General features: G+C 39.6%; 1 protein-coding gene across 1 annotated transcript in view; it reads left to right on the top strand.

Moving 5' to 3' along the window:
- Nucleotides 1-11,861: 11,861 nt before the first annotated feature.
- The window catches only part of RRAS2 (RAS related 2), a 67,389-nt gene continuing 51,603 nt past the window's right edge, over nt 11,862-27,647 (top strand). Inside the window, exon 1 of the mRNA XM_057695421.1 lies at nt 11,862-12,262. Within this exon, the coding sequence (XP_057551404.1) occupies nt 12,155-12,262 (108 nt within the window). The 5' untranslated portion in view covers nt 11,862-12,154. The remainder of the gene's footprint in view (nt 12,263-27,647) is intronic.

Raw genomic sequence — 27,647 nt, forward strand, 5'->3', positions numbered from 1 at the left:
TTTTCCTGAATAGATAATATATTCACATGGTTCAAAACTCAAAAAGTGCCAAAAAGTATTTACAAGAATAGTCTCCCAATTTCTTGTTTATCCTTTTAGAAATAAAAAATCAATGATTACAACCAATTACACGTTTATATATGCTCCCCTTTTACACAAGTGGTAGTGTATTATACATACTGTCTGGTATTTCGTTTAAATAAATCTCGAAGATTGTTCCAAGTTAGTATGAATTTCTCTTTTTTTTTCTGCATAGTATCTCCTTGTATGAATGTACCTTGATTTATTTGACCAGTCTTGAATTAACAGACATTTAAATTGTGTCAGTCTCTTGCTGTTATCACAAATAGTGCTTTAGTAAATAGCCTCATGTATATTTTGTACATGAATATATCGCTAAATAAGTTATTAGAATCAGATTTACTAAGTTAAAGAGCATGTAAATTTGTAATTTTGCTAGATATTGCCCACTCCCAAAGAATGTTATATCTTGGTTGGGGTTCCCCAAGAAAAGTATATCTCTGTGACAATGATTCTATTGCAAGTAGTATATTTGGAAGGTTCAGGAAACACCAGAAAGCTGAGGGGAAGGGAAGTGATATAGGGAAAGGAAGGCTACCATTAAAGGGATTTATTATGAAACCAGCTACTACAGTGGGTGACTGAAACTCAATCCCACTTGGAAATGATGAGAAATGGTGCAGAATACTTGCTTCTGGATTTTCCTAAACAAAGGTTGCATCTCCCAAGAGTCATTGGCTGAAGGTTGCTCTGGGAGCATGGGAGTGTGAGGTAGGAATAGGGGGGTAGGTGTTAATTCCCTGGTCGGGCCTTCCGGTAGCCAGAACGGACCTCCACAAGTTCAGAAAAATCCCTCGGGCAAAGAGATGAAATTCTTGGGGCATTGAGTCCCTGAGTACATTTTTTTAAAAAATTTATTTATTTATTGGCTGTGTTGTGTCTTTGCTGCTGCACGCCAGCTTTCTGTAGTTGCAGAGAGCAGGTGCTGCTCTTCCTTGCGGTGCATGGGCTTCTTATTGCGCTAGCTTCTCTTGATGCAGAGCAAGGGCTCTAGGCATGCGGGCTTCGGTAGTTGAGGCTCGCGGCTCTAGAACGCAGGCTTAGTAGTTGTGGCGCACGTGGCGCACGGCTTAGTTGATCCGCGGCATGTGGGATGCTCGAAGACCAGGGCTCCAACTGCTGTCCCCTGCATTGGCAGGTGGATTCTCAACCACTGCGCCACCAGAGACGCCCCCTGAGTACATTTAAAGTACAGGATGTGGGCTGGACTCAACTAGCAATGAATGAAAATCACTGTTTACCCTGACTTTTGCTCCATAGTATTATCAAATATTTGATCTCATCAGTTGTATGGGGGGAAAATAGTACCAATAACACAAAAAATAGTGACTGCGTGCAGTTTTAATTTTCAGGTCTATTATAATCCACATTGATTTTTTAAAATAAAATAATTTAAAACACCATTTATCTAACACTTCTCTAAATATAAAGGACTCACATGTTAGAGTAAATCATCACACCCTCATCCTGCCCTATGTGTAGGTGTTACAGTTATTCCCATTTTAAAACAATAAAGAGAGGAGTAAAGAGGTTTAGTGACCTGCCCTACTCAATTTGTCAGTGGTGAGGATGGGATTTGATGTCAGATTTTCCTGCTTCAAAACCAATGTGCCCTTGGAAAAACTGTTCTCTTCTAAATGAGATAAAACAGACCAGCCATGTAACCTCTCAGTTTCTTGATCTGTAAAACAAAGAGCAGTGAACATCTATTGTTTGAGTCTTTCCAGCATCCATTCTCCATTCTTCGGATAGCATCAATATTATCACCTGGCAATTTGCTAGAACTGCCACTTCTAGGGTTTTACCCCAGACCTACTGAATCAGAAATTCCTGGGTTGGAGCCCAGCGATCTGTGGTTTAACAAGCCCTCCAGGTGATTCTGATTCATGCTGAAGTTTGAGAAACACTGGTTAAGGGGATGAGAAATAAGTGGAGCCATCTTGCCAACACCAGGGCAAACCCTGCTTAAGACTTGAGTCATGTAGGACAAACACAGCTGAGAGATACAGAGAGTGAAAGAGTCCTGACGATACCATTTGAGTCTCTGAGTCTAGTCATCCTTAAATTTAGATCAACAGCTGTATCATTTAGTTATGAACCAATACACTTGTTTTATTTCAGTTTGAGTTGGGGTTCTGTCACTGGCAACCAAACAAGTCCTTACTGTCAAGGGAGTCGTTTATTCCTCCTTATGTTTCCAAGTGGAGAGATTCTCTTCAAGCACTGGTTCTCAAAGTGTGGTCCTAAGATAAGCAGCATCAACATCACCAGGGAACTTGGTAAAAAATAAGACTTATCAGACCCTACCGGAGACCCAATGACTCAGAGTTCTGGGGGTGGAGCCCGGCAATCTGTGTTGTAATAAGCTGTGCAGGTGATTCTGATCCCCGCTAAAATTTGAAAATCACCAGAGTCAGGCTCCTAGCCTTTGTCCCCATCCCTGATTCATTCTTCTCCACGAGGAAGGTGTGACTTCTGCTTGACTTGACTGTCTACTTGAGTTTAGAAGAGTGATCTGGGCATGCTACGTTTAACTCCTTCCTTTGTTTTCTTTGGCAGCCAGCCTGACTAAAGGGGAAAATTATTCTGTGTTCCTGTATGTGCTGCAAGTTTTACGGAGGCAGAGCCCCATAAGATGAGGCCTGCAGTTTTTCCAGCCCTGCCTGTAACTCGGTGGTACATTTATCCTGGGAACAGTGTAAGCAAGCCTATTTGGCCTCACATCTAAGCCACATCCTCCAGTCTGTGTCTTATCAGCAATAAAGCTGACCTTTGGATCTCCATCTATTGGTTTTCTCTGTCCTATTTCTCAATTGGTTCAAAACTTGGGTGGGGAAGAGGGCTGTTATTTACTGGGTCCCTGATGCCCCAACACTAACTAATATAGGAGGTAGAATAGATCTGTCAAGTCCCTTCCCTTTCTAGCATTTAGGACGTCATGTCTCACACTCTTACTCCAGGGTTCCTGAGTGTTCTGAGAAGAAAACCCTGTTTGTTCTGACCAGACCACTGGTAGTGTAGCTGCAGCAGACAGCCGTATCCCATGTTCCAAGAGGCACAGAACGGAAGATTGCAATCACAAAGTATTTCCTTTCAGTTCTCTCCTGAAACAGTGTAATTCTGCGAGGGCAGCAAGAGGGCCTAGAAACCACTGCATTTTAAAAAGCTTCCTAGGAGCTATCTACCTTGACTTACTATCAGGTTCTACCAGCTGTCTAACCTAAATCCATGTAGCTTCATTTGAAGCTGTGTCCTTTTCTGGAGGCTAGAGAGGTCTTAGTTTATTCAAAAGAAGGAAGGACTTCCCTCTTCTGTCTTCCACTCTTTCGATCTTTCCTGAGTTCGCTTTCCAAAGAGAGTCAAGTCCTGCTAAGCTCGCTGGGTGACGAGAGCGCCTGATACTAGAGCTTCCTATACACCCAGGCCCCAGGCCTGGGTGCTATAGGAAGCTCAGTTTTCAGGGCTTCGTCCCCAGAGAGCAGCAGGCATGCCTCTCTTTGGAAAGCTGTTTCAGGGAAGAGAGAGAGAAAGGATCCATCACCATTCAACCTTAGTGCTGGAGAATGACATAAGTATTTTCTATTTTGACCCTGATTCTCAATTGTCCTGGAAAAGTTAATTCTCCCAGATTATTTAACTACCACTTATTTTTACATAGATCATATATGTACAACTATTTTACATAGTGAGATCATCTATGTGCAGTTTTGGCTTCTGCTTTGCCTATATCATTTTTCTTGACTAAAAAGAAATAGAGCTTGGACTTCATTACAATAAAAAACTTGTACATCAAAGAATACTATCAAGAGGGTGAAAAGCCACAGAAAATATATTTGCAAATGACATATCTGATAAGAGTTTAATATCCAGAACATATCAAGAACTCCTACAATTCAACAAAAAAAGGCAAACAACCCTGTTAAAATATAGGCAAAGGAATAACCATTTCTCCAAAGAAGATATACAATGGCAGTAAGCATATGAAAATGTACTCAACATCATTAGTCATTAGGGAAATGCACACCAAAACTATAATGAGATACCACTCATACCTTCTAGGATGGCTATTATAAAAAAAGGAAAATAATGAATATTGATGAAGGTGTGGAGAAATTGGACCCCATTGCTGGTGGAAATGTAAAATGGTGTAGCTGCTGTGGAAAACAATTTGGCAGTTCTTCAAAAAGACATATAATTACCATTTGACCCAACAATTCCATTCCTAGGCATATACCCAAAAGATTTGAAAACAGGAACTCAGGTACTTGTACACGAATGTTCACAGCAGCATTATTCACAATAGCCAAATGGTGGAAACGGCCCAAATGTTCATCAACAGAGATGAATGGATAAACAGGTAGCAGTACGTCCATACGGTAGGATACTATTCAGCCATAAAAAGTAATGAAGCATGAATACATGCCACACCATGGAGAAACCTTGTAACATTACGCTAAACGAAATAAACCAGACACCAAAGGACAAATGTTGTATGATTACACTCATACCAGATATCTAAAATAGGAAAATTCATAGGAACAGAAAGTAGATTAGGGCTTATCAGGGGCTGGGGGGCAGGAGAGAATGGGGAAATGGTAGGAAAAATAAAGATAAAAAAACCCCAGAAAAATGAAAAGTGGAAAATAACCTAGGATAACTGAATATCCTACCATTCTTTCTTTTTAAAAAAAATCTATTCATAATGATTAAGTACAAAACTTTGAAGCTCAGACCTCATGGATTCAAATATGCACTCTGCCATTTACTAGCTGTATGACACCTCTGTGCCAAAGCTTTTTTTTTTTTTTTGGTAAAATAAAACAATAATAGAACCCACTTCAGTTGGCTGATTTGTGGGTTAAGTTGGATGATACATTTTAAGTGACTAGCACAGTTCTAGGCTCATGGTAAGTGCTCAGTAAATGGTAGCTACTATATATGTGTGTGTGTGTGTGTGTAAACTAACACTAGAACCATACTGTATATACTGATTTGTGTCCCACTCTTTTCATTTTCCTTTATAAATAAAAATTATTTTTAATGGCCACATAGTATTCTATGCTATGGCTATAGCATTATTTATTTAATCAAGTCCCTGTTGTTGAATATTTAGGTGGTTTTAAATTTTTTATTATTAAATAAATGCAATAGTGGACACCCTTCCTTGATTCTTCCTGGCAGCCCAGCCTGAAAAGGGTGGTGTGACTTTGGCCCTGCTTAGTCTTCTGGGCTCTTGAGCTCCCAAGGCAGCGCACTACATTAAGTCAGGCCCCAGGCTGGGAGAGAGAATCTGAGTTCCAGTCATGCTTCTGCTCTGTCTCTAGGCAATGGTGGGGAGTGTTCTTTTCTATCTGGGCCTTTGCTTCCCCATCTATAAAATGAGAGCGTTAGAGGGAATGACCTTAGGGTGCCTTTTCTGTTTTAAGGCTCTGTGATTCTCTGATGGTCCTCCACTAAGCTGTGGATTCCTCCAGCTCTGTTGTGGCCTTCCTTAGAGCTGTGTGTGCACACGCTCCAGCCTGTCTTTCAGTTTCTATTCTTAGCAGCGTGATCTTTAAACAAGGAATAGATTTGCGCGTCTGTCTCATCTCAGATGCATGCAGCTCCTGCTGGGTTGTCTCATTCTCTACCAGCCATTCATTCACATTAGAAGCAGGGGCCCATTAAGGAAATAAGTGGATGGCTCTTCCATCAACCATGATGAGGATCGAATGCTCTCTGATCTGGGGGATTGGTCCTCTTTGGTCACCAGGCCTGGACTCCATCTGACTCAGCTATAGATGAGGTCAGGGGAATCTTGGTTTCAGCACCTCCCTCCCCACTCCACCCCCAGATCCTTTCTCTGGGATGGGCCAGGAATGGTATTTCGGCAATGGTCATTTTTAGAGATGATGAGTAACCAACATTCCAGATGAGAGGGTCATTGTTTGTCCTGAAAAAAAGAGTGGACATGGGTGAGTCTACTCTCCTCCAAGAGTTCCCAATTGTGGTGGTGTTTCAGAGTCACTTTGGGTGTTTAAATACACAAATTCACATTCTTGGTCTGCAAATAGAGATTTCTATTTACCAAGTCTGGGGTGGAGCCTAGGTTCTTCATTTTAAGATACTACAGGGAACTCAAATGTGCATCCTAGGTGGAGAACACTGGCATATAGTAGTAGGATTTGCAAACTCTTAAAGCCCACAGTGGCCAGGCAGGGAACATCAAATGGGTGGCGTGTGATACAAGAGTGCTGAGCACTTTGAAGAACAGGAACATCCGTACCTTTTCTCAAGGGCAGCCTGTACTTACTTTTAGCCATTGTCCTATGATAATGTTGGCCCAGTGTTGGAAGATGTTCCATTTAATTTTTTTCAGGAAGAGTTAGAAATCTGGATTTGTTTTTGAAATATTCTAAATACAAATATCAGCAACCAACTCAAAAATTGTGGGCCAAAACGTATCTGTTGGCCAAATCTGACCCTGAATCTGCCCATTAAAGTCTTTTGACAACCCTATAGCCAGACCATCACTCCACTTAAAGTGGTGCATTCAACATCTCTCTAGATTGGCAGCATCACGCTGTCTCTGTGTTGTGAAGCTCTGCAGGATTCTGGATAACAACTGGCTTGGCATGGGGCAAAATGCTCTGAGCATAGGAGTCAAGGGACTATATCCTGTTAACAACTTGCTAGGTGACATTGGGAAAGAAATTCCTTCCTTAGTCACAGGATTTCTTTTGGTAAGATAAGGGAGATGATCTCTAGTGCTCTTTGCAAGGTTCTGGGTCATTCTTCTAATGAAGATTTACGTACTTACCTGTTATCTCCTAGCTACTTGAGAAAGAAACTTTTTAGATTAAGATGAAAATTCATCTTTGATTGGCATGAATGACAACCTATGACGACTAGTTCTTTCTCTGTCAAATACTCCTTTGTCTTCAGTGATTTGTTTTTGCAGGGGAACTTCTTTTTGCTGTAGGCTTTTGGGATATTTTCTAAGGGCAGGAAAGCATTTTGGGACAGAATGTCTATGTGAAGTTGAGCATGTGGGCTTCTTGCTTGCTGAACACTTGACTTTGAGTTAAAATTAAAAAAAAAATAAAGGAATAGAGTTGATACAATGAATATCTTGAAGTAAAAAGACATTTCCTTAGTAGCTCAAATAAAACCCTGCCATTGAATCTTTTATCCTTAGAGCGTGAGATTTGATTCACATGCCATAAAACTCACTTTAAGGAGTATACAATTCAATGGTTTTTAGTATATTTAGAGAGTTGTGCCACCATCACAGATACCTAATTCCAGAACATTTTCATGTCTTCAAAAAGAAACCTCATACCCATTATCAGTCACAGAGCATTTCCCCCTTAGTCCTGGCAACAAATGCTCTGCTTTCTTTCTTTGTAGATTTTCCTATCCTGGACCTTTCATACAGATGGAATCATGCAATATGTGGTCTTCTGTGACTGGCTTCTTTCACTTAGCGTAATGTTTTCAAGATTCATCCGTGTTGTAGCATGTATCAGTACTTCATCCCTTTTTATTGTCAAATAATATTCCATTGTATGACTACCCTACATTTAATTTATCCATTCATCCGTTGGTGGATAATTGTGTTAATTCCATTTTTTGACTATTATAAATAATGCTGTTACAAACTTGCAGTTACAGGTCTTTATATGGACACGTTTTAATTTATCTTGGGTATATACTTAAGGATGGAATTTACGGGTTGTATGGTAACTCTATGTTTAACTTTTTGAGGAAATGCCAGATTGTTTTCCAAAGCAACAGCACCATTCTACATTCCTACCAGCAGTGTATGAGGGGTTCAGTTTCTCCAAATCCTTCTCAACATTGGTTATTATCTGTCTTTTTGATTATAGTTATCCTAGTGGGTGTTAACTGGTATCTCATTGTAGTTTTGGTTCTGTAGTTGAATATATCCTTGATTGGCCTGACCTAGGTCACACACCCATCTATCAGCTAATTACTGTGGCTGGCAAAGCTTGATAATTTTAAGTGAATTGGGGTAAATCCCTGGAGCTGCAGGTGAGTCAGTCACTCCCAAACTACCAAAGGAAAATTAGGAGACATTATATGAAAGGAAGGAGAAACGGGTGCCTGGGAGGCAACAAACACGTGGTTTGTACAGGATGGGTTTGCTTGCTTGGTTTCAGTGTTGGAATTGTCCTGTACACAAAGATTTAGTGGTACAGAGTAGGAAGGAGAGAAAATCTTGGTCAGGACTCTGGCAGAGAAGAAGCTCAGCAAATAAGGATTGAATTAGGTTCTATTAAAAATAAGTTTCTCCCTGAAAACTCTAGTCACTGGACACATATGTGCACACCAGCTTGTATCAGTACCACCTTATCCTCTTTTTCTTTTACTGGTCAACCTATCATCAGGCTCAGAACCCCCGAGTGCTCCTCTGCCGGATGCAGAGCCACAGAATATTAATTCATTATAATTGCTTTAGGACCAAATCCTGATGTCCCCTAAGTAGTTGTGACTGGTATAGCTATGTTTGTTTGTTTGTTTGTTTCCCTTTGGCTGTGCTGTGTGCCATGTGGAATCCTGATTCCCCAACCGGGATCAAACCCTTGTCCCCTGCAGTAGAAGGGTGGAGTCTTAACCACTGGACCTCCAGGGAAGTCCCTAAGTGTTTTGTTTTGTTTTGTTTTGTTTTCTCCTGCTCAGGCAATAACTTTCTTTCTTTTGGATATTTTTGAGATTTGATAAGCTTTTTTGATTATCATATTTTCTTGAAAGGAGAGAAAGCTTTTGAACCATACTTTTTTTTAAAATTAATTAATTAATTAATTAATTTTATTGGCTGTGTTGGGTCTCTTTTTTTTATTGGAATATAATTGCTTTACACTCTTGTACCAGTTTTTGAGGTATCTGTTGGGTCTTTTTTGCTGTGCGCAGGATTTCTTTAGTTGTGGTGAGTGGGGGCTGCTCTGTGGTTGTGGTGCGCGGGCTCCTCATTGCCGTGGCTTCTCTTGTTGCGGAGCACGGGCTCTAGGCGCATGGGCTTCAGTAGTTGCAGCACATGGGCTCAATAGTTGTGGCTCATAGGCTCTAAAGCACAGGCTCAATAGTTGTGGTGCATGGGCTTTGTTGCTCCACAGCATGTGGGATCTTCCTGGAGCAGGGATCCAACCCCTATCCCTTGCATTGGCAGGCAGATTCCTAACCACTGCATCACCTAGGAAGCCCTGGACCGTACTTTAGAAGAGAAACTGCATAAGGAGGACTCATTGGTTATCTTTTTGGTCCTAAAGGATTATGGGAAATTTCAGGGCCAGACAGACACTGAGAGAACATAACTGGCCCTTTCTCAGCATTTCCTTGACATGGGTTCCTCTTTCTTTTCTCTTTCCTTTTTCTTTCTTTTCACATTGCTAATACTATCTGATCATATCACATTGCTAATACTATCTAATACTATCTAATGCTAATAGTAGCTTTTCTGGTTACTACTGCTGTGTAAAAAATATCTTTCCCCTCAAAAAAATAGGTGCTTAAGACAACCATTTTGTATCACACTAACAAAGCTAAAGAGATTTGACAACTAAATGCAATGCCTGACCCTAGACTGGATTCTGTACTAAAGGGGGAAAATGCTCTAAAACACATTATTGAACCAACTGACAAAATTAGAATATGAATGGTAGATTAGACAAAAGTATTCATATCAATGTTAAATTTACCAATGTTGATAACTGTAGTGTGGTTATGTAAGATAATATCCCTATTCTTAGGAAATACACACTGAAGCACTTCAGGGTAAAGGGCATAATGCCTATAACTTATCCTAAATGGTTCAAAAATTCATTTTAATATATGAATTATATATATACATAAATTTATCTTAAATTTGTATGAATAACTATATCATATATATGAAAGAGAGAGAAGTAGAGGTAGGGGGGAGAAGGATAAAGGAAATGGGGTAAAATGCTCATATAATTGAATTTGGGCAAAGGCGTGTGGTTGTTCTTTATAGATTGAAATTATTCCCAGATAAAAAGTTTAAAAAAGCACAACCAGTTTACTGTTTTATTTTGCTCATGATTTTGTAGGTCAGGAAGGGTTGTCCTGGGTGGCTCTTGCTTGGGGTCTTTCATGCAGTTGCAGCCAGATGCCAGTAGGGGTTGCAGTCATCTGAAGGCTGGACAGAGCTGGGTGTCCAAGGTGACTCACATGGCTGGCAGTTGATGCTGGCGGTCAGCTAGGAGCTCAGCTGGACCTTTGACTGGCATGCTTACATGTGGCCTCTCTAGCATGGCAGCCTCAGGGTAGCCAAACTTCTTACGTTGTTTCTCCCAGTGAGAATCCCAAGAGAACAGGTGGAAGCTCCATGGCCTCTTTTGACCTAGACTTGGAAGTTATACAGCATCTCTTCTGCTGCATTCTACTGGTTCCAAGAGAGTCACTAAGCTGTTTCCAAGAACTTGCAGTCATGTGCCAAAACTGCCATAAATGCTTACTGCATGCCAGGTACTGTTTTATGTGCTTTATATGTATTAATTCATTTGAGTCTTACTAAAACTCCCCTTAGGGTAAAGTCTTATGGTCTTTATTTTAGAGAAGAGAAAACTGAGGCACAGAAGTTCAGTATGCTCCCAACATGACACCCTTAGTGAAAGAGCTAGGATTTGAATCCAGAGAGTCTGGCCTCAGAGCTGCAGTGGTCTTATCTACTACCCCACACTGTCTTTGTATACAGCAGTGATTCCTGCTACATTTGGTTACACTGCTATACACATAGATAATCACTTTTCATTTACAAGCACCCCCCCCCCACACACAATCAAAATCATGTGACATAAGTCTTACCTTCTCAGCTCTGACTTTTTCATACGCGGTTTGCTTTCCCTGGAATGCTTTTCTTCCATTTACTCATCTGCCCATATTATTTATTCTTCAGGTCTTTTAGGACGTTTTCCCTGACCACCCAGCTCTGGAGTGAGTGCTTCTCCTGTGGCCACACGGTGCTTTTAGTTATAGCCCGTATCATTATGCCTGACAACTTGCCTGTTGTCTGAGCTGTTTCCCCGTTGAATTCTTAGTTCCCCGAGGGCAGGGACATTATTGTGTTCATAAAAGGGTCTGTAGCACTGAGCACAGTGCCTGGTATGTAGTGTGTAAAAAAGTATAAATTAATCTCTCACGCTCACACCCCTTAAATACAATTACCGCACATTCTTCACATATAAACACAGCCACTAAGACACTCTCCTGACAGATACAACGTGTGCCACAGTAACTCTTGTCCACGTGCCCTCAACCACTGTGATTCAGTCTCTGTGACACTCCTCACACACTGCAAGCATATCACACACACAATTATTGTGACAGCTTTATTCTTCAATCACTGTCATATACTGTTTTTCATACAGTCACGGTCACCATCTGTACTCTTAAAACAGGATATTTACTCTCCTACAAACTGAGTTAAGATGACAACAGCTCTATTTTTCACACACGCCTTCACATATTGTATTTTTTTATCCGCACAATCCCTGACATACAATTATGGTCACACACTGTCTACTGTCTTCTTCCCACTCCCACACTTTCTCTCTCACACACACACACACACACGCATACGCACACGCGTGCACACACCCACTCACAGTCAAGGGATGGAGGGGCACATCTGAGGGGGTCCGAGCCCTCTGTCGGCTCCCGAATCTCAGCCCGGGCCAGCGCGGCCCCGCCCCGCCCCGCCCCCTCATGCATATGCAGCACCTCCGCCCGGCGGCCCGGCCCCCAGACGGCCATTTGTAGCGGCGCTGGAGGCTGCGTTCCGCAGGCGCTGCGAAGACGTGTGCAGGAGCGCGCCCCCCGGCCCCGGCAGCCCCTCGCCGCGGCGGTCACCCCGCTCCTCCGCGCCGCGGGCGGGACCCGGCCAGCCTGGGCGCCGCGCGGCCTCCCGGACCGGCCCTCCGGCAGCTCCCGGCGCCCGGGACCCCCGCCCGGCCGCTCGCCCGCAGCCCGCCGGCCGCACACGTCCCCGGAGCCGGGCCTAGGGCGGGCGGCGGCTCGGCGTGGCCGGGCTGGGCTCGGCGGCGGCGTCCCCATGGCCGCGGCCGGCTGGCGGGACGGCTCCGGCCAAGAGAAGTACCGGCTTGTGGTGGTCGGCGGCGGCGGCGTGGGCAAGTCGGCGCTCACCATCCAGTTCATCCAGGTGCCTGGAGCGGGCCTGCCCGGGGCGCCGGGGCGGCGGCGGCGGCGGCGGGCGGGGGCTCGCGCTACCTGTGGCGGGGCGGCGGTGGCGGGGACCCCGCCCCGGAGGCGCCGCGCGGGCCGGGAGCGGGGGGGCGCGGGCAGGCTCTGCCTGTCTGCCCCGCGGTCGGGGTGCTCGGCTCCTGCCTGCTGGGCGCCCAGCTCGGCGTCCCGGGAGTCGGGCTTCTCAGGAATGTGTCCGGGAGGGCGGAGCCGGCGGGGTGGGAAGCGCCGATCCACCTTATCGCCCCGGCCGCGGCCCGAGCCCTTCGGGAGAGGCTGCGCCGCCGCGCCGGGCTTCCTGCCCCGAGGCCGGGGCGCCGGGTGTAGGGCGTGGGGCCGGAGCCCCGAGCGCCGGGTTTCCAGCCGCCCCGGCCGCCTCCGGCCCCGTGGGTGCGCTCGCGGCGGCAGCCTGGCCGCGGCGCCGCGTGATCTCCGGGCTCCTCCGCGCGCGCTGAGCGGGAGCTGCCCGCTGCAAGCCGAGGGTTTCTCTTTGTGTGTCCGTGCTTTTCTTTTAAGTGATCTCTTAGGTAATACGTCCGGGTGGGAGTGTGTGATAATGCCCCAGGGAAATGGTGGCCTCGAGGAAGTTAAGAATGTTCTCCGATAGGGGAGAGACCATTTCCTGGGAATTCCTGGTGCCTTCCTGCCTCTCGCCGCCTGCCAAGGTGAAGTTTGGGGTGGGCCAGGCTAGGAGACGACCGACCGAGTCTTGCGTTCTGTGTCCATTCCAGCCACTGTCTCCCCTATCCCCAATCCTCTCCGGTAGCTGGAGGCGGAAAGTCGGGCTCTAAAAGGGAGGTGGAATTCTTGATTCTTCGGATTCGCTCTTGGTAGGAGGTTTGGGTGATCTTTTGGGGGGCTATTAAAGAGAGAAGCCCAGATATCTCTCTGCTTTTGTCAATCTAAAAGGTGTGGCATATGCTGGGAGAGAACGAAGGTATCGCGTTATAACAGGTAACAAAGATACTCTGTGTATCAAGAGTATTGTTAAGACGCTTTGATGAAATATTTTTGTTTGACCCATTTGTTATCAGTTGGCATACTTGAATAGCGTATTTCGTTTCACTTAATGTTTATAGTGACATTGAAATACCGAATACTGTAACATAAGTGTGATTGTTACCTTTCACATTGACTAAATGAGAAATAATTGCTGTTGTACTATTTCAAGGTATTAAAAACTGCTGCTAAAACCTTTGTATCCAGGAAGAGATGTTTATGTAATGAGCATTTACAGTATGCTCATTAGTGGGTTAAAAAAAATCACACTGAGTAAGAGGTGAGATTGGTTTTAGTTTAGCAGGCTGCAGAATCAGAGATGCTGTCATGTTGCTATTTTTCATAGCGCCAAGAGAGACTTTAAGTAATTGATGGCAAAGCAAAACAATTTATAGCTAACTCTTTCCTTGGGAACTGTAGTTAGGGGGTGGTTGACGAGGAGTGAGAGAGTAATCCTGGATCCCAGTATTAATAAATAGTGTTACCTAAAATATTTAAACCACAAATATTTCTTTTTTTGGGGGGAGGGACCATCTGAATTTATTTGAATCCGTAAGTTAATTCTTTAATTAAGGCATTGGAACATTTTGTTTTTGCAAGTAATATTAGAAACCATTAAAATAACTAATTTCTGTCTGCTTAATGATTTTCTAGAATTCATTTGTTAAACACCTTTATGAATAGTGATGTATCTAGGTACTCTAGATTTAAAAGAAGCAAAAGAGGCATGTATGCGTGAGAGACATGTATTCATACATAAAGAGTGTGAGCTTTGAGTCATGCAGACTTGAGTGCTAGATCTTGCTGTGTTATTTATTTACTGGGAGAACATTGTGAAAATATTGTTTAGCTTTTCTGAACCTCAATTTTCTTTTTAGTAAAATGGGTCTGGTCACACAGTCTTCATAACCCTTTAAATTATGGGAACATCTTTAGCATTGTGTCTAGCATGTAGTATGTGCTCCATTAATGATGGCTGTTACAAGCGTATGTGTACATTTCTGTTAACACACTTAAATGCAAAGGGAATACAGAATCGAGGAAAAGTCAGTTTGGGAAGGGTTGATAGAAATACTGAATAGGCATGAGGCTGGGAAGAAAGGAAGTGTCTTACTTGCATATGAGGGGTGGGGGAGTCATATGCTAGCTTGGAGAGAGGGGGCAGGCAACGAGGGGAGTGGGATAGGCCCATGACTTGGGGCCAATGAAAGGGAGGAACATGGCCTCTGACTTTGAGGAGGCTTTTTGGAGAGGTAGGAGCCAGACCTGGATGGAGTCTCAGCTCTACCACTTGCTGCCTGTGTAATCTTAGGCAAATTACTTAACCTCTCGGCACCTTAGTTTTTCCCATCAGTAAACTGGGGAAATACAAAGTACCACGTACAGTTGTGAGTTAACATATGTTCAGCGCCTAGAACAGTGTCTGCTACCTAGTAAGGCTACCAACATTATTGTTGTTACTATGTTAGTCTTAGCTTATGGAGCTAAGGTGACTATCATCTACACTTAATAGAGCTGCTATTTGTTGTCTGACTCCTGGGAAATTAAAATTCATTCTGTTATGATTGTCTCACAGTAGTAATTGGAAGGAGAGGAGACTGCAGAAGGATAATAATCTTAACAAGCGGAAGTCAGTTCTCTTTGTAGATCAGGATGGCACAAATTGGTTTTATTTATTTTGTAAGACTCATGAGATTGACAGTTTTTACAGTGTTCAGTATGTATTTTTCTGTTACGTAATCTTGAGTAGAAAAAATATAATGAACAAATTTGAGTGGAGAACTTAAAAAAAAAACTTTGCCTTTAACCCTGACTTCCTTTAACCTTAAATTTACTTGTTGCTTTTGATGCATAGGAAGAGCTACAAAATTAGGAAACTAAGGCAATAATTACTTAATTGAGATGACTTTTTCTCTTTAAAAATGAATGTAACACATCATAAAACATCCGTGATTAAAAATGTAAAATATTCTTTAAGAGTATATGTGTGTACGTGACCTCCTTGTTTCTGGTCATAGTTTTTTGAAAGATATCTTTTAAGTTCTGTTGGTAAATACAACCCCTAAATGATGAGTGGACTCTGGAGTTAGGAAATGATCTTAACATGGTACAAAGTGAAATGGAAAGAGCGTTGACTATCTGGGTTCTAGGTCTCCCTACTCAGGTGACTCGGGAATCTTTTAATCTTCTGTAATCTCTTCAGGGCTTTATTTTCTCCATAAAATGTTGGGTTTGGGTGAACAAATCTCTGCACCTTTGAAATTCTAGGTTCTTTATTACTCAGTTAACTAACTAGGTGTGTGTCGTAGGTTAAGTTTCTTAGGTTCTCCAAGCCTCAGTTTCTTGTATGAAAAGGGAGACTAATATTTGTACCTTTAGGGTTTTTGGAGTAAATAAAATAATTTATCCAAATCATTCGGCACAGTGCCATCTAAGAGTAAGTAAAATAGTAAATTTGCTGCTGTTACTTCTGTATCTTGTTCCTCCAAAACTAAATTTGTAATTTATTCATTTTTTTTTCTTGACAACATAATCTGGTCTGTTTTAAGTCTTCAGCCCCTTCTCCCCTCAGCCTCATAATCCCCTCCTCACTTCTGTGTGATATTTAGGTAATGAATGTTGATCCCATTTTGAGTTGGGGAAACTTTATCAGTTGAGAGTTGATTTTCGGAAATAATGGAGTAACCATTGGGGTTTCTGGCAACTCTGAGAAAAGACCGTACATGTTTTACAGAATTAAAGAGAGGAATTTCCCAGCCTCTGTTCTTCATTTAGCATCCTGAGTTACTATTCAACTGTTTGTCAGATTTCATGCTATGTAGGGGGTAGCTGATTTCTCCAGTATGGAGTTTTAGTCTTACAGCCTGTTAGCCTGGACCTGTCTCAGACATTGCTTTTTACCTAATTTGCCTTTTGCTGAACGTTTTTCCATTGCCTTTTCCTGGGGCAGAGATCCTAGAAGAGATTTCAAGGCACATGCATTTGTGTTAAAGTTAGTTGATCTTTGTGTGAAATTTGTGAGTTTAGATTCCTGAATTGCTGTTCTGTTGCTACATCTCGAACACCTGCCCTGCAATTAGAAATCACTTAAAGTAACGTTTATCTGTGAATTTGAAACTATATTGTAGACTTATTTTTAGTGTGCAAATTACTGTTTTACATTTTCAGAGTAATTTACAAATGAATTCTTAGCATTGAAAAATAAGGTACCCCTCCTAGTGGTGGTACATACTAGAGACTTCCTCAATTTGGTAGAAGTTGAAATGGTTCTTGTAATGATTTTTTTTTTTAATTTAATCTTTTGGCCACGCCACACGGCATTTGGGATCTTGGTTCCCCAACCAGGGATTGAACCTGCACCCCCTGCGTTGGCAGTGCCATTTGGGATCGTGGTTCCTCAACCAGGGATTGAATCCACACCCCCTGCCTTAGCAGCTCAGAGTCTTAACCACTGGACTGCCAGGGAAATCCCAAGCAGTTAAAATGGTTCTGATGGCAATTCCTAGATATAAATGCTAGGCACTCAAGGAAGAACACTTTCTTTTATAGGATGACAGCTTTTGTCAAGAGAAATTCTAACTTCGGGTTTCTTAAAACTCATTTGTTTCTAACCTGTGTGTGTGTCTGTCTGTCTTGGGATGGGGAAGTTGCAGGAGTTTAGTGGGGACACTTCTGTTGAGTAGGTTAAGAATTCTGGTTTCCCTTGGTATAATACCATTCGAAGGCAAAGTGATGACAGGCAGCTACCTACTGGGATGGGATTTTTAATTCATCTGTGTTGCTGAAATGTCAAGGGTCTTTCCTAAGCTTTGAAATGAAAGTAGTCTGTTTAATTCAGTGAGGAAAGTAAATTAGTAACTTTAAAGTGGGGGAGGAGTACAGAAAGAGACTTTCTTAAAGCTGTATTATTTAAAAAAATTTTAAAGGTTGTTTTTCAAATTAAAATTGATCGCATAAAATAGAAAGGTGTTGTGATGCTGCATGAACGTTTATTCCTTTTTTTTTTTTTTCTGATGAGAAAAAATAGAAGTGTCTTTAGGATGTTAGTTCCTTGCTGAAAAGTGATAAGTGCGTGAAAGACTCTGCTTGTCAACAGTGTGGAGTTAATTGTCATTGAATCTTCTTGAAAGACCTTGATCTTGAATTGCTTTGGGTAGAGCCATGAAGTCTGTGTTTGGGATTGAAACTTACTAGCTTAATGTCCTTGGTAGGCCTTTGATTTATTTCTATTTCACAAAGAAAAATGTCTCTCAGGCCTTTATGAAAAAGACAAAGATATATATTTACATGTTTCCTGTGTGGTTCTGAAAGAAGCAAAGAAATAAAAATTGACTAAAATTGTGCTGCTGGAGATATATTAGACTTGAGTTCCTTCTAAATTATATTTTAGATTTAGCATTTTTAAGAGCAGTGTGATAAACCAATTGTTTATTGGTTACATGACATTAAATAACATTAAATCATGGTTTAGTTAAAATGTTATAGTTACAGAATTTGTTGTTTGTATATATTAGTAGATTAATATTGCTAACCAATTTATCTCATCACCTCATATGATGTGTTTTTCCCTAGGAGAAAGAATTTGTATACAAGGTAGTAAATGTTCAGTACTGAAAGTACGGATATACATGCCAACATGATATCCGATGTTGCTTTTTAAAAAATTTTAGCCAGATTTCCCACATGCTACCATTTTACCATATTTGTTTTATTCCCCCCCCCATATAAACACACTGTGTTTCTCCTGAATCATCTGAGTCTGAGACAGTGACCCCTTATTTTTAAATACCTCCATGTATATTTTCTAAACACAAGGACACTTACAGAAACATAGTGTATAACCCAAAATCAGAAATTAATATTGATATGTTACTAATCTAATATGCAGGACTTTTTCAGATTTTGCCAATTGTCCCAATGATGCCCTTTATAGCAAAAGAAAACCTCAGATTATCAGTGCATTTTGTTCCCATGTCTTCTTTAATTTGGAACAGTTCTTTAGTCTTGTGTTTTATGACATTGACATTTTTGAGTACAAGTTAGTTCTTTGTAGAGTTCCCTCAAGTTGTGTTTGTTTCTTCATGGCTAGATTCATTTTGGGGGCAGTAATAGCGCAGAAATGATGTGTTCTTCTCAGTGCATTATATCAGGAGACATAAGATGGATGTTGATTTGATTACATATGTGCTTACCTTTTGACTCAGTAATCCAAAATCTAGGAATTTACCCTGGAAATGTACTTCCGACGGTAGGAAAATACATGTGCATGAAGTCACAGCATTGTTTATAATTTAAAAAATTACAAACAACCTATGAGAGAAGTTGAATAGAGTATGGTACATTCACCCAATGGAGCATTCTGCGGCTATAAAAATAAGAAAGATCTCTATGAACTGATGGGAAATGCATTCCAGGATAAATTGTTCAGTGAAAAATACAAAGTGCCAAAGTATCTCCTATATTTGTGATATCCTACTTTTAGTGTAAGAAAGAAGAGGATATGAGAAAATAGGAATGTATTTACTGATTAGGGCAAAAACAGCACAGAATGGATAAATCAGAGATTAAAGAGATTATTGGTTAGTTATGGGGGTGGGTAGGGATGAGGAGAAAGGGATAGAAGGAATAGGGATAGTGACTCTTCAAGGATACTTTTCTGACTTTTGGAACCATGTTTAATGTTTCACATACTCAGTATATAAATAGCAAACACCAATAAAATCAAAGGTGGAATACAAACAAAACAAATGAACTGAATTTTATTTCAAATGACTTAACCACACTGAAGGAGGGAGAGAAAAAAAACTAATGTAAGTAACTTTTGAACCCGGTATTTGGACTGTGTCCTCAGGATAAAGACAAAAAGAACTCGAAACAAACTCTGAACTCTGGTTAATACCCCAATTCTGAAACAATTTTCTATACTAGGATTGAGTAAATTAGTAAATATATTGTGGAAAATGAGAGCCAAGTTCCTCACTATTGGAGAAGGGAGTTATAAGTGTAGAAAGGGTGAAGGCTAGGAAAGACTCTTGATGCTTGATGGGAATTGATACTGGCGTGAACTCATGGCTTAAAAAGTATATAGATAGATATAGCAGTACGTGTGTGTGGCTACTCATACACATATATATACATCTTTTTTCCAGCTCTGTCTGCTGAGAGTGCATAGAAACAGTGACGCCCTATTAGTGGTGAGAACACCCAGTGCCACATCTTGGTTTCTAAATACCATTCTTTAATAAAAGGAACCTTGGAGAAATGACTGATCCCCTGGCTGGGACAGGGGAAAAATAGAAGATGAGCTTGGAGCATCTTTGTAGTGCCAAAAGGTAAAGAACTGCTCAGAAAACAAAATGATGGTGGCATGTCAAAGAGACACAGCCAGCCTGGAAGAACTCCTACTGGCTAACTCTGGGGCAATATCATCATCAAAATAAATAATGATAGTTACTGATTATTGCCCATAAATAAAGAATCTAAGAATCCACAGGGATAAATAAATAAAGGAAGGAGGAAGGGAAGTTCTTCCTTAACATAGACGAAATGGTGGAATTAGAAAATCATAAATGGATGTTAAAAGTAGTGGGTAAAAGTTTGAGCGGTAGAAGTTTGGATGTTAACATAGCCTTAAAGTATCTGCCCACAAGGGGATCAAGGGGAAAGTAATAACCGCAGGGGAGAAACCTGTGGCTGACTTCACCTTGACCCAGGTGATCAGAGTTAACATCTCTGGATGCTGCTTTAGGTAATGATAGTAAGCAAAATTTGTTTTACTTAGTTATGCTAATGAGATCTGGAATTCGCAGTCAATGCTGGCTAGGCTTTGGTTGAAAATAAGCCTGAAGGAACCAAGTTGAGGCAAAAAGGGGACCAACTTTCTCTCTAAAGGGAAAATTTTTGCTTAATTTTGTAGGCAGATGCCTTTCAAGGGAAAGGTTGATAGTTAGGCTAATACAGATTTTGGCTGTGACCTTTAGCATAATGACTACCCTTTGTACTAATCTTGTCTTCTGCTATATGGATTTATTTCCCCCTTGTGTTATGTGGTGGATTTGAAAAGTAGATTTTCTCTCTCTGTCTCTGTCTCTCCCCCCTTTTCTTTTTTTACTACTCGAATTTACCTTAAAGTTACTCGTATTCGTAAACATTTAATTAGAAAGTCAGAATAATTGTGTCTTATTCCCAGTTGTGGGAAATGAGGAATTCAGCAGTTTTGTTTGGGGTTTTCACCCGCCCCTGTCATAAACTTAGTATTCTTATGAAAGCAACCAAAAGTGTGTGTGACTGCAGTGTTTTTAAGAGATTATTTTTGTCTTTTGCATTTGGTTTTGTTATTATAATTGTAATAGTAAATATACTGAGTGGTATTAACCCCTTTCTCATTATGAGCTATTGCTTTTTTATTTTTTATAAATTTATTTATTTAATTGGCTGCGTTGGGTCTTTGTTGCTGCACATGGGCTTTCTCTAGTTGCGGTGAGCAGGGGCTACTCTTCATTGTGGTGTGTGGGCTTCTCATTGCAGTGGCCTCTCTTGTTGCAGAGCACGGGCTCTAGGCGCATGGGCTTCAGTAGTTGCGGCACATGGGCTCAGTAGTTGTGGCTGACGGGCTCTAAAGCGCGGGCTCAATAGTTGTGGCACATGGGCTTAGTTGCTCCGCAGCATGTGGTACCTTCCTGGGGCAGGGATCAAACCCGTGTCCCCTGCATTGGCAGGCGGATTCTTACCCACTGCGCCACCTAGGAAGTCTGTGAGCTATTGCTTTTTTTTGTCATTTCTACTATTCTAACTGGTTTCAGTGCTTACAAGCAATCCTCAGGAGCAGCTAGTTTTTATTTTGAATTGTTATTTAGAGAACACTTAAAAGTACTTTTAAACTCTACGATTAAAATTTTACTTTTGCACGATAAATGATGACTTGGCTGAGTATAAAATTATTGGGTCCCAAGATTTTTGTATTAAAACAGTTGGAGGTATTGCTTTATTTATCTTCCATGTCTTTCCCTCAAGTTTCTCTTGTGCAGGAATAACTTGTTTTCTATTTGTATGCTTGTGGCCTTCTCTTATCATTGGAAATGGAAACATATAAGTTTTTCTCTGTTCCCTAGTTTTCCCTGAGAAATGATGAAACACTCACAGGTCTGGGAAGGTTTTCTTATTCATTTTTGAAGTCATTTTCTCAATTATCTTCTGAAATACCTATTTGTGCATTGATTCTTTGAAGTCATCGTTCTGTATTTTCTTAAGTTAATCAAAGAGAAGGCTAAAATAGTCTCCATTTAAGAATTTGTCAAATTTGCCTTCTCTGTGACTGATGAAAATTTCTGGATGTCAAGTCAAATTACTCTCTTAAATAGATTTAATGCCCTTGATATCTCAGTCTAATATTAATCACTGGTGATGTTCTCTTGTCTTTTCCTAAGGCCACAAAACTTATTTTCTAAAGCTTGGTACTGCTTAAGGAAACAACTCCTGCCAGGGAAGGGAAGGTTTTTTTCCCCTTGAGTGGCAGAATGTATGTTTTAAACTTATCCTCTTGTGACTAGTTGGTCTTAGCCATTCTTGGTGTTGGAAGTAAAGGATTGGCCATCCCTCAGAATTACTGCAGGGCATTGGGATTCCCAATTTTTTTTTTTTTTTGATAGTGATGGGCAAGTTGATACTAGGGAGCTTTGATTTTTGGAGTCTCAATTGCAAAATTTCAACAAATGTGAAATTCTATGAAATCTGCTAAGACATTCAGCGCCCCCCCCCCCCCTTTTTTTTAGAGATATAATTTTGGAGAGTTAGAGTTGCTTACAGGGTTCAAATTTATTAATACTTCAAATCTAAGCTTTCTGCACTGAGGCAAGTAAAAGAGACTTTGGAAGGTAGTGGGGGGAGAGTGTGTGCGTGAAGCTGTAAAATGCAGATCAAGGCAAAGATTTTTCTTATTGTAGGTATAGAAATTAGAAGGGCTGAGAATCAAAAGTTGGAGTCCTTTCTTTAGCATGTGTGAATGTATGTAATCTGAAGTACGCATATTTTATGTTGTATTTTATATAGGTGTCTTTTTCATGATTTCGTTTATGAACTTTGCTGTGCTTTCTCCTTTCTTTAAAAAATGAGATCGATTCCCATTAATTTCTCTCTGTAGTGCTTTGAGGAACTTATCTGCTATAATTTATATTTTTAAAGGTATTTTAAAGGATTTCTAGTGAGAGGTTTTCTAGAATGTTTCTTACATTACCATCATCACAAAGTCTGTAGTATCCTTAATGACTTTTGGAAAGGCATTGTAAGACTGATTTTGCATTGTTTCTTTTGATATGAAATCATGTACTTTTTATTAATTATTAGATAATTTTAATTTCAGTTTGGATATCACCTTAATTTTTAAGTGATTTAAATTTGGGGAATGATTGAGTGGCTCTCTTTGTAGATTTCTAGCTATGGTCAAAGAATGTGACCTGTAAATTTCCTCTTTTGGAACATAAGGAATTTTTAATGGCCAAACATACCATTGATTTTTGTAAATATTCCAAGAACATGAGAGATCAGTGAGTATTTATTTGTGGCTTATAAGATGCAAAGTTTTACATAAATCTGTTAAAATGGAATTTGTTGATTGTGTTATTCAAATCTGTATCCTTTTTTCTTGTGTATTTTTAATCTGTGAAACTGAAATTTTTATTAAATTTCCCATGAAGACTGGGAAAATTAATTTTTAAATTTTAATTTGTTTTTCCTTGCATTTCTAGTTTTGCTTTATTTTGATGTTATATTATTCGGTATATAAAATGTTACGATGATTACATCTTTCTTATAACTAAATAGTACTAGTTTTGTGCAGAGTTTAACTGTGATATTAATGTTGCCCTTTCTATTTTTTTGTTTGTATGCATTTATTTCGTTTATATTTTACTTTGTTTTTGGCCATTTTATGGTAAGCTTTTGTAAATAATATGTAATGTGATCTTTAAAAATCAAACCTGAGAGTCTTTGTCTTTTAGCAGTGGAATTCACCCCATTCGTATTTATTGTATAATATGATCATGTATTTGTGAAATAATCTAGATAAATTTGTTTTGATCCTTTTTATATTGTATATTCTTTGCTTTTAACCTTTGTTTTTCAGGCTTAATTTTGTTTTTGTTGCTTTATTTCCCCTGCATTGAGAGTAAAAAGAGATCATTTTAAAAGTAGAGGTTGTTTCTAAGAAACTTATTCCTTGTGGTTGCCTTCGTCATAGCCATAAGTAGTCTGTGAAATTAAACCACAGCTGCCATGTTTTTGTTTTTTAAAAAGATGTCCTAGACCTGGATAAATTCATTTGCTTATCTGAGAACAGGCAGTTTGACGTAGTGTAAAGAATCCTTCTTGCGGGTCAGGACGTTCTCTAGATTTTGATTTAGCCACGATATGACTATGGCTTTGGATAAGATAACCATTCTGTGTCTGACTCACTTTGGCATTATTCTTTTAAACTCTAAACACTAGGATATTTACAAGTAAAACAAGTATTCTAGTAGAGAATTTTATAGGTTTGGAATTTTTGCCTGAATGTCTGCCCCTTGGCTGTATTTGTTTGTACATTTTATTCTTTGTATTTAGATTTTGAGTGTCATAGACCAGGAATACTTTTGTTACATAGATGCAAGTATATAGCAAAATATTTATTAGAATTAATGGTTAGCATTGGGTCTCGAACACCCATAATAAATAGTTGAAAAAAAGAGGTTTTAGGAAAGGTGGGTTATATCTATTATGGTTCCATAGCCACTGGTCACTGAAGAGGATATAGAACTAAACTGTTTTTCATTTTGGATTTCAGAGTTTCTCCGTAATTAAAAGATTCAAATGTGCATATGTCACATATAATCTTGAGTTTTAGAGGTTTTAGCAGTTGATCCATAGCACTCAGTTTGTGTGTGTGTGTGTGTGTGTGTGTGTGTGTTTTAGCATTCATTTTTATTCCAAATGATCTTTGGAGAAGATTGTCCTATTTTAATTTCTCTGGAAATTCTGACTCAGGAAATGTAAAACAGCTTGAGAGTAAGGTCTTAAAGATTTATTACTTTTGTCTTGTTTCCTGGTGGGTTTTCTCTTAATGCCTTGGTTAAATGATGACATGTGGTTGAGATTACAACAGTCAGCAATTTGTTAGCTGAAAGGAAAAGAACAGTAAGCAAGTAGTTGAGTCAAACTGCAAAGGAAGATTTGTGATAGATAAAACATTTAAGTTTCAAAAATCTTGTGGAAAAGATATGTAAATATTAAATTTATAATTTTGTTTCTTTTGCCTCTGAAATTAAGATAGGTCAAATAAAGTAGGAAAATTCGCCTTATGCGTGTGCATGCATGTGCACAAGCACACACAGGTGTGCATCTTACTTAAACTGAAAAAGGAGTGAATTTAGGTTAGAGAAGAGTTCATGGTTTTTGGAAACAAAATGGAGATAAGATATAAAAGGTGTAGACCTGTAATAATTTAATCACTTGCAGAGGTTTAAGTGAATAATAATAGTAGCTTAATTGAGTACATGAATTTATTATTTTCAGATAATTGCCATGGTCCATGCCAGCAGTTGGTTTGAATTAGCTTCTTTTTAATTGTTAAGTTACTTAATGTTAAATTTCTTATAACCATTGCAGTGTTTTATGGTAAACATAAATGAAAAGTGCGAAGTTGAAAGTTTAGAATGGAGCAGAAATTGGTGAGTTTGCATGTTAGTAATTCATACTTCATCAAATGTTGGGTCTTGGGATTATTTACTTACCATTATGAAGTCTGATAGGTTCTGTGATAATAATTTTAGCAGGTGTTAAAATAGTATGGAAAATGTTGTCTTCTGTTACAATGTTAGAGTGTGATTCTCAGTTTTTAATTTTACATTTTAAAGACACAGTCTGATTTTTTTTTTTCTCCTTCCTCAAATTGCAAATTTTGTATTTAGATTTCTTTATAGCAGATAGTTTCAGGAAGGAGCCATTGGCTGAACTGATTAGTCAAATGAAGTTGTCTGACATGGGTTACTTTAGTTTGTGGTTTTAGATGAACAGTACATGGTGCACAGCTGTTGCTCCAACAGCTTTGTTCCAGCTGTCTTACTGGCCTGTCACAAAATACCCCACATTCCTTTTTTTTTTTTTAAATGGTACCCCTTCTATACTTTATTACTTAAAATGGATCCTGCTAATTACTGTAATGACTTTTCTTCTTCGTTTTCATGCCTATCAATAGCTATTTATTTAGAATGTTGCTAAAATGGATTATGAGTATCAGATTTAAACCTTGTCACATTTGTTATTTTTTGTTGTGAATTAAAGTTGGAGTTGTAAAATATTTATACAAGTTGCCTTAAACATTGAAAAAGGCACCAAATTTAAATAATGTCCCCAAATAAGTAGTTGCATCTGGATGATGAGACTGGCATCTTCTAATTTCTTTTTTTAACCCTGTGCTTGTATTAATAAGCTTCAATAGAATTATAAGATGAAAAGCTGTGATTTTGTGTTTGTAAAGTTTGTGTAGAACCTATATAGGTACACTTTAGTTTGTGTTTTTTTGATCAGGTGGTTGCACTTCAGTTCATTTTACTATCTTACACAGTAACTGAATTATAATACTAAAGGCCTTAAGGTTTGTTTTGTTTTTTTTAATAAGGAACAAGGACCTGTGAAGAATATTTTGAATCAGTAATGACTAATATATATTGAACATTTTTTCTGTTAGAGATCATGCTAAAAGCTTTGCAAACATTGCCTTAATCTTTACAATTTGTTTCTTTTTTGCAGCTATGGGAACTGAGGCTCAGAAGTTAAATAAGTTGCTCAAGATCCCACAATAATGACTGAGATGGGACTTGAAGCCATATTTTCTTGATTACAAAGAGCCTAAGGGGACTATGCTCTATTACATTGCCCAGACACATTTTATTAGATGAATTACCTTAATATTGAAGTCTTTGCTTAAGTTTTTCTTTGATTAGGTTCATGAAGCATTTTCTATTTAGCTGAAACTGGGAAACCTGGGATTGAATAGGGAGTGAAGTGTTGTTTCTAGTGTCTCCCTTTCTGCTAGCTGGGGCCTATGATCAGTTTCCCATTTCTCCTACACATGCTGTCTTGGCTAATGCTCTCCCCTCACCTGGCAGCCCCCAGACACCTTCCCCACACCTATTTGAAATTCCTGCTGTCTCACAGTGCAGTATGACTGGAGAAACACAGTCGGATCACAGTTAGTCACAATCTGTGTGAAGTGTACATCCATGACTCTTGCTTTATCCTTTACCAAGTAGGCCCTTTTAATCTGACTAATTCTTAGTCACTTTCTAGATGTGACTCAGAGTTCATCTGAGCCTTTCCTGAGGGAATGTCTAGATTGGATGAGGTGCCCCTCCCATGTGCTTCCATAGTATTCTGTGCATTTTTTTTTTCCAGAACTTTTTGAGAGTAAGTTGTGGAAGTAATGCCTGGTTAGTGTTTGCTTCCTGAAGAACAAAAAAGAGAGTCTTTTGTGTCACCTTTGTATAGTTATCAAAATCAGGATATTATAATACTGTTATCTAACTTATATTACTCAAACTTCACCAGCTGTTCCAATAATGTCCTTTATGACGAAGGGGAAAAAATGGTTTTTGCCCAGGATCCGATCCAGAATTGCATGTTGCGCTTATTTTTCATGTCTTTTAGTCTTAAAAGTTATTTGTAAAATATCCCACAATTTGGGTTACCTGATGTTTTCTTATCATTAGAATCAAATTGGGTAGTTTTGGCATAAATATCACAAAAAAACTCTTTCTCCAGTACATTATATTTAGGGTAACTGTTGATGTGAAATCTGATCCCTTGGTTAATTGCTGAAAAATTCCTACTGTTCCCTTTGTAATTAACATCTTATGGGTAGAGATCCTGAGGCCAGGTTAATAACTAGTTATTTTTGAGCCTTTGGGGTTGTATCCTTTCTCTTTCTTGAATGCCCCTCCTTTCTCCCTTCCTCATTTCTCTCTTTCTTTCTTACTAAACTTGCTGTCTCCAACTTGTCTTTTGTGACAGGAGTTTTTTTAATGCCCTCAAAGAACACTTGTATTGTACTCCTATTTTCTTTAGGGGCAAAAGCCCTCAGTTGCTGCATTTTCTTTATTCTTTAGAAGGATTTATACTTCCTTGGCCTTGATTTTTTTCATCTATAAAATGAAGTGGCTGAAAACATTAAATCTAAGATCCTTTCAGATTCTAAAGCACATGAGTTTAAAAAAATTAGATTGTTATATCCTGTTTGACCTTTTCCACCCTAAGGTTTCTAAAAAATTATTTGCCTGCTTCTTTCTGTATAATATATAAGTGTCTTATTGCTTTGG

This window comes from Hippopotamus amphibius, chromosome 9 (assembly GCF_030028045.1).
Source record: "Hippopotamus amphibius kiboko isolate mHipAmp2 chromosome 9, mHipAmp2.hap2, whole genome shotgun sequence".
Taxonomy (NCBI): domain Eukaryota; kingdom Metazoa; phylum Chordata; class Mammalia; order Artiodactyla; family Hippopotamidae; genus Hippopotamus; species Hippopotamus amphibius.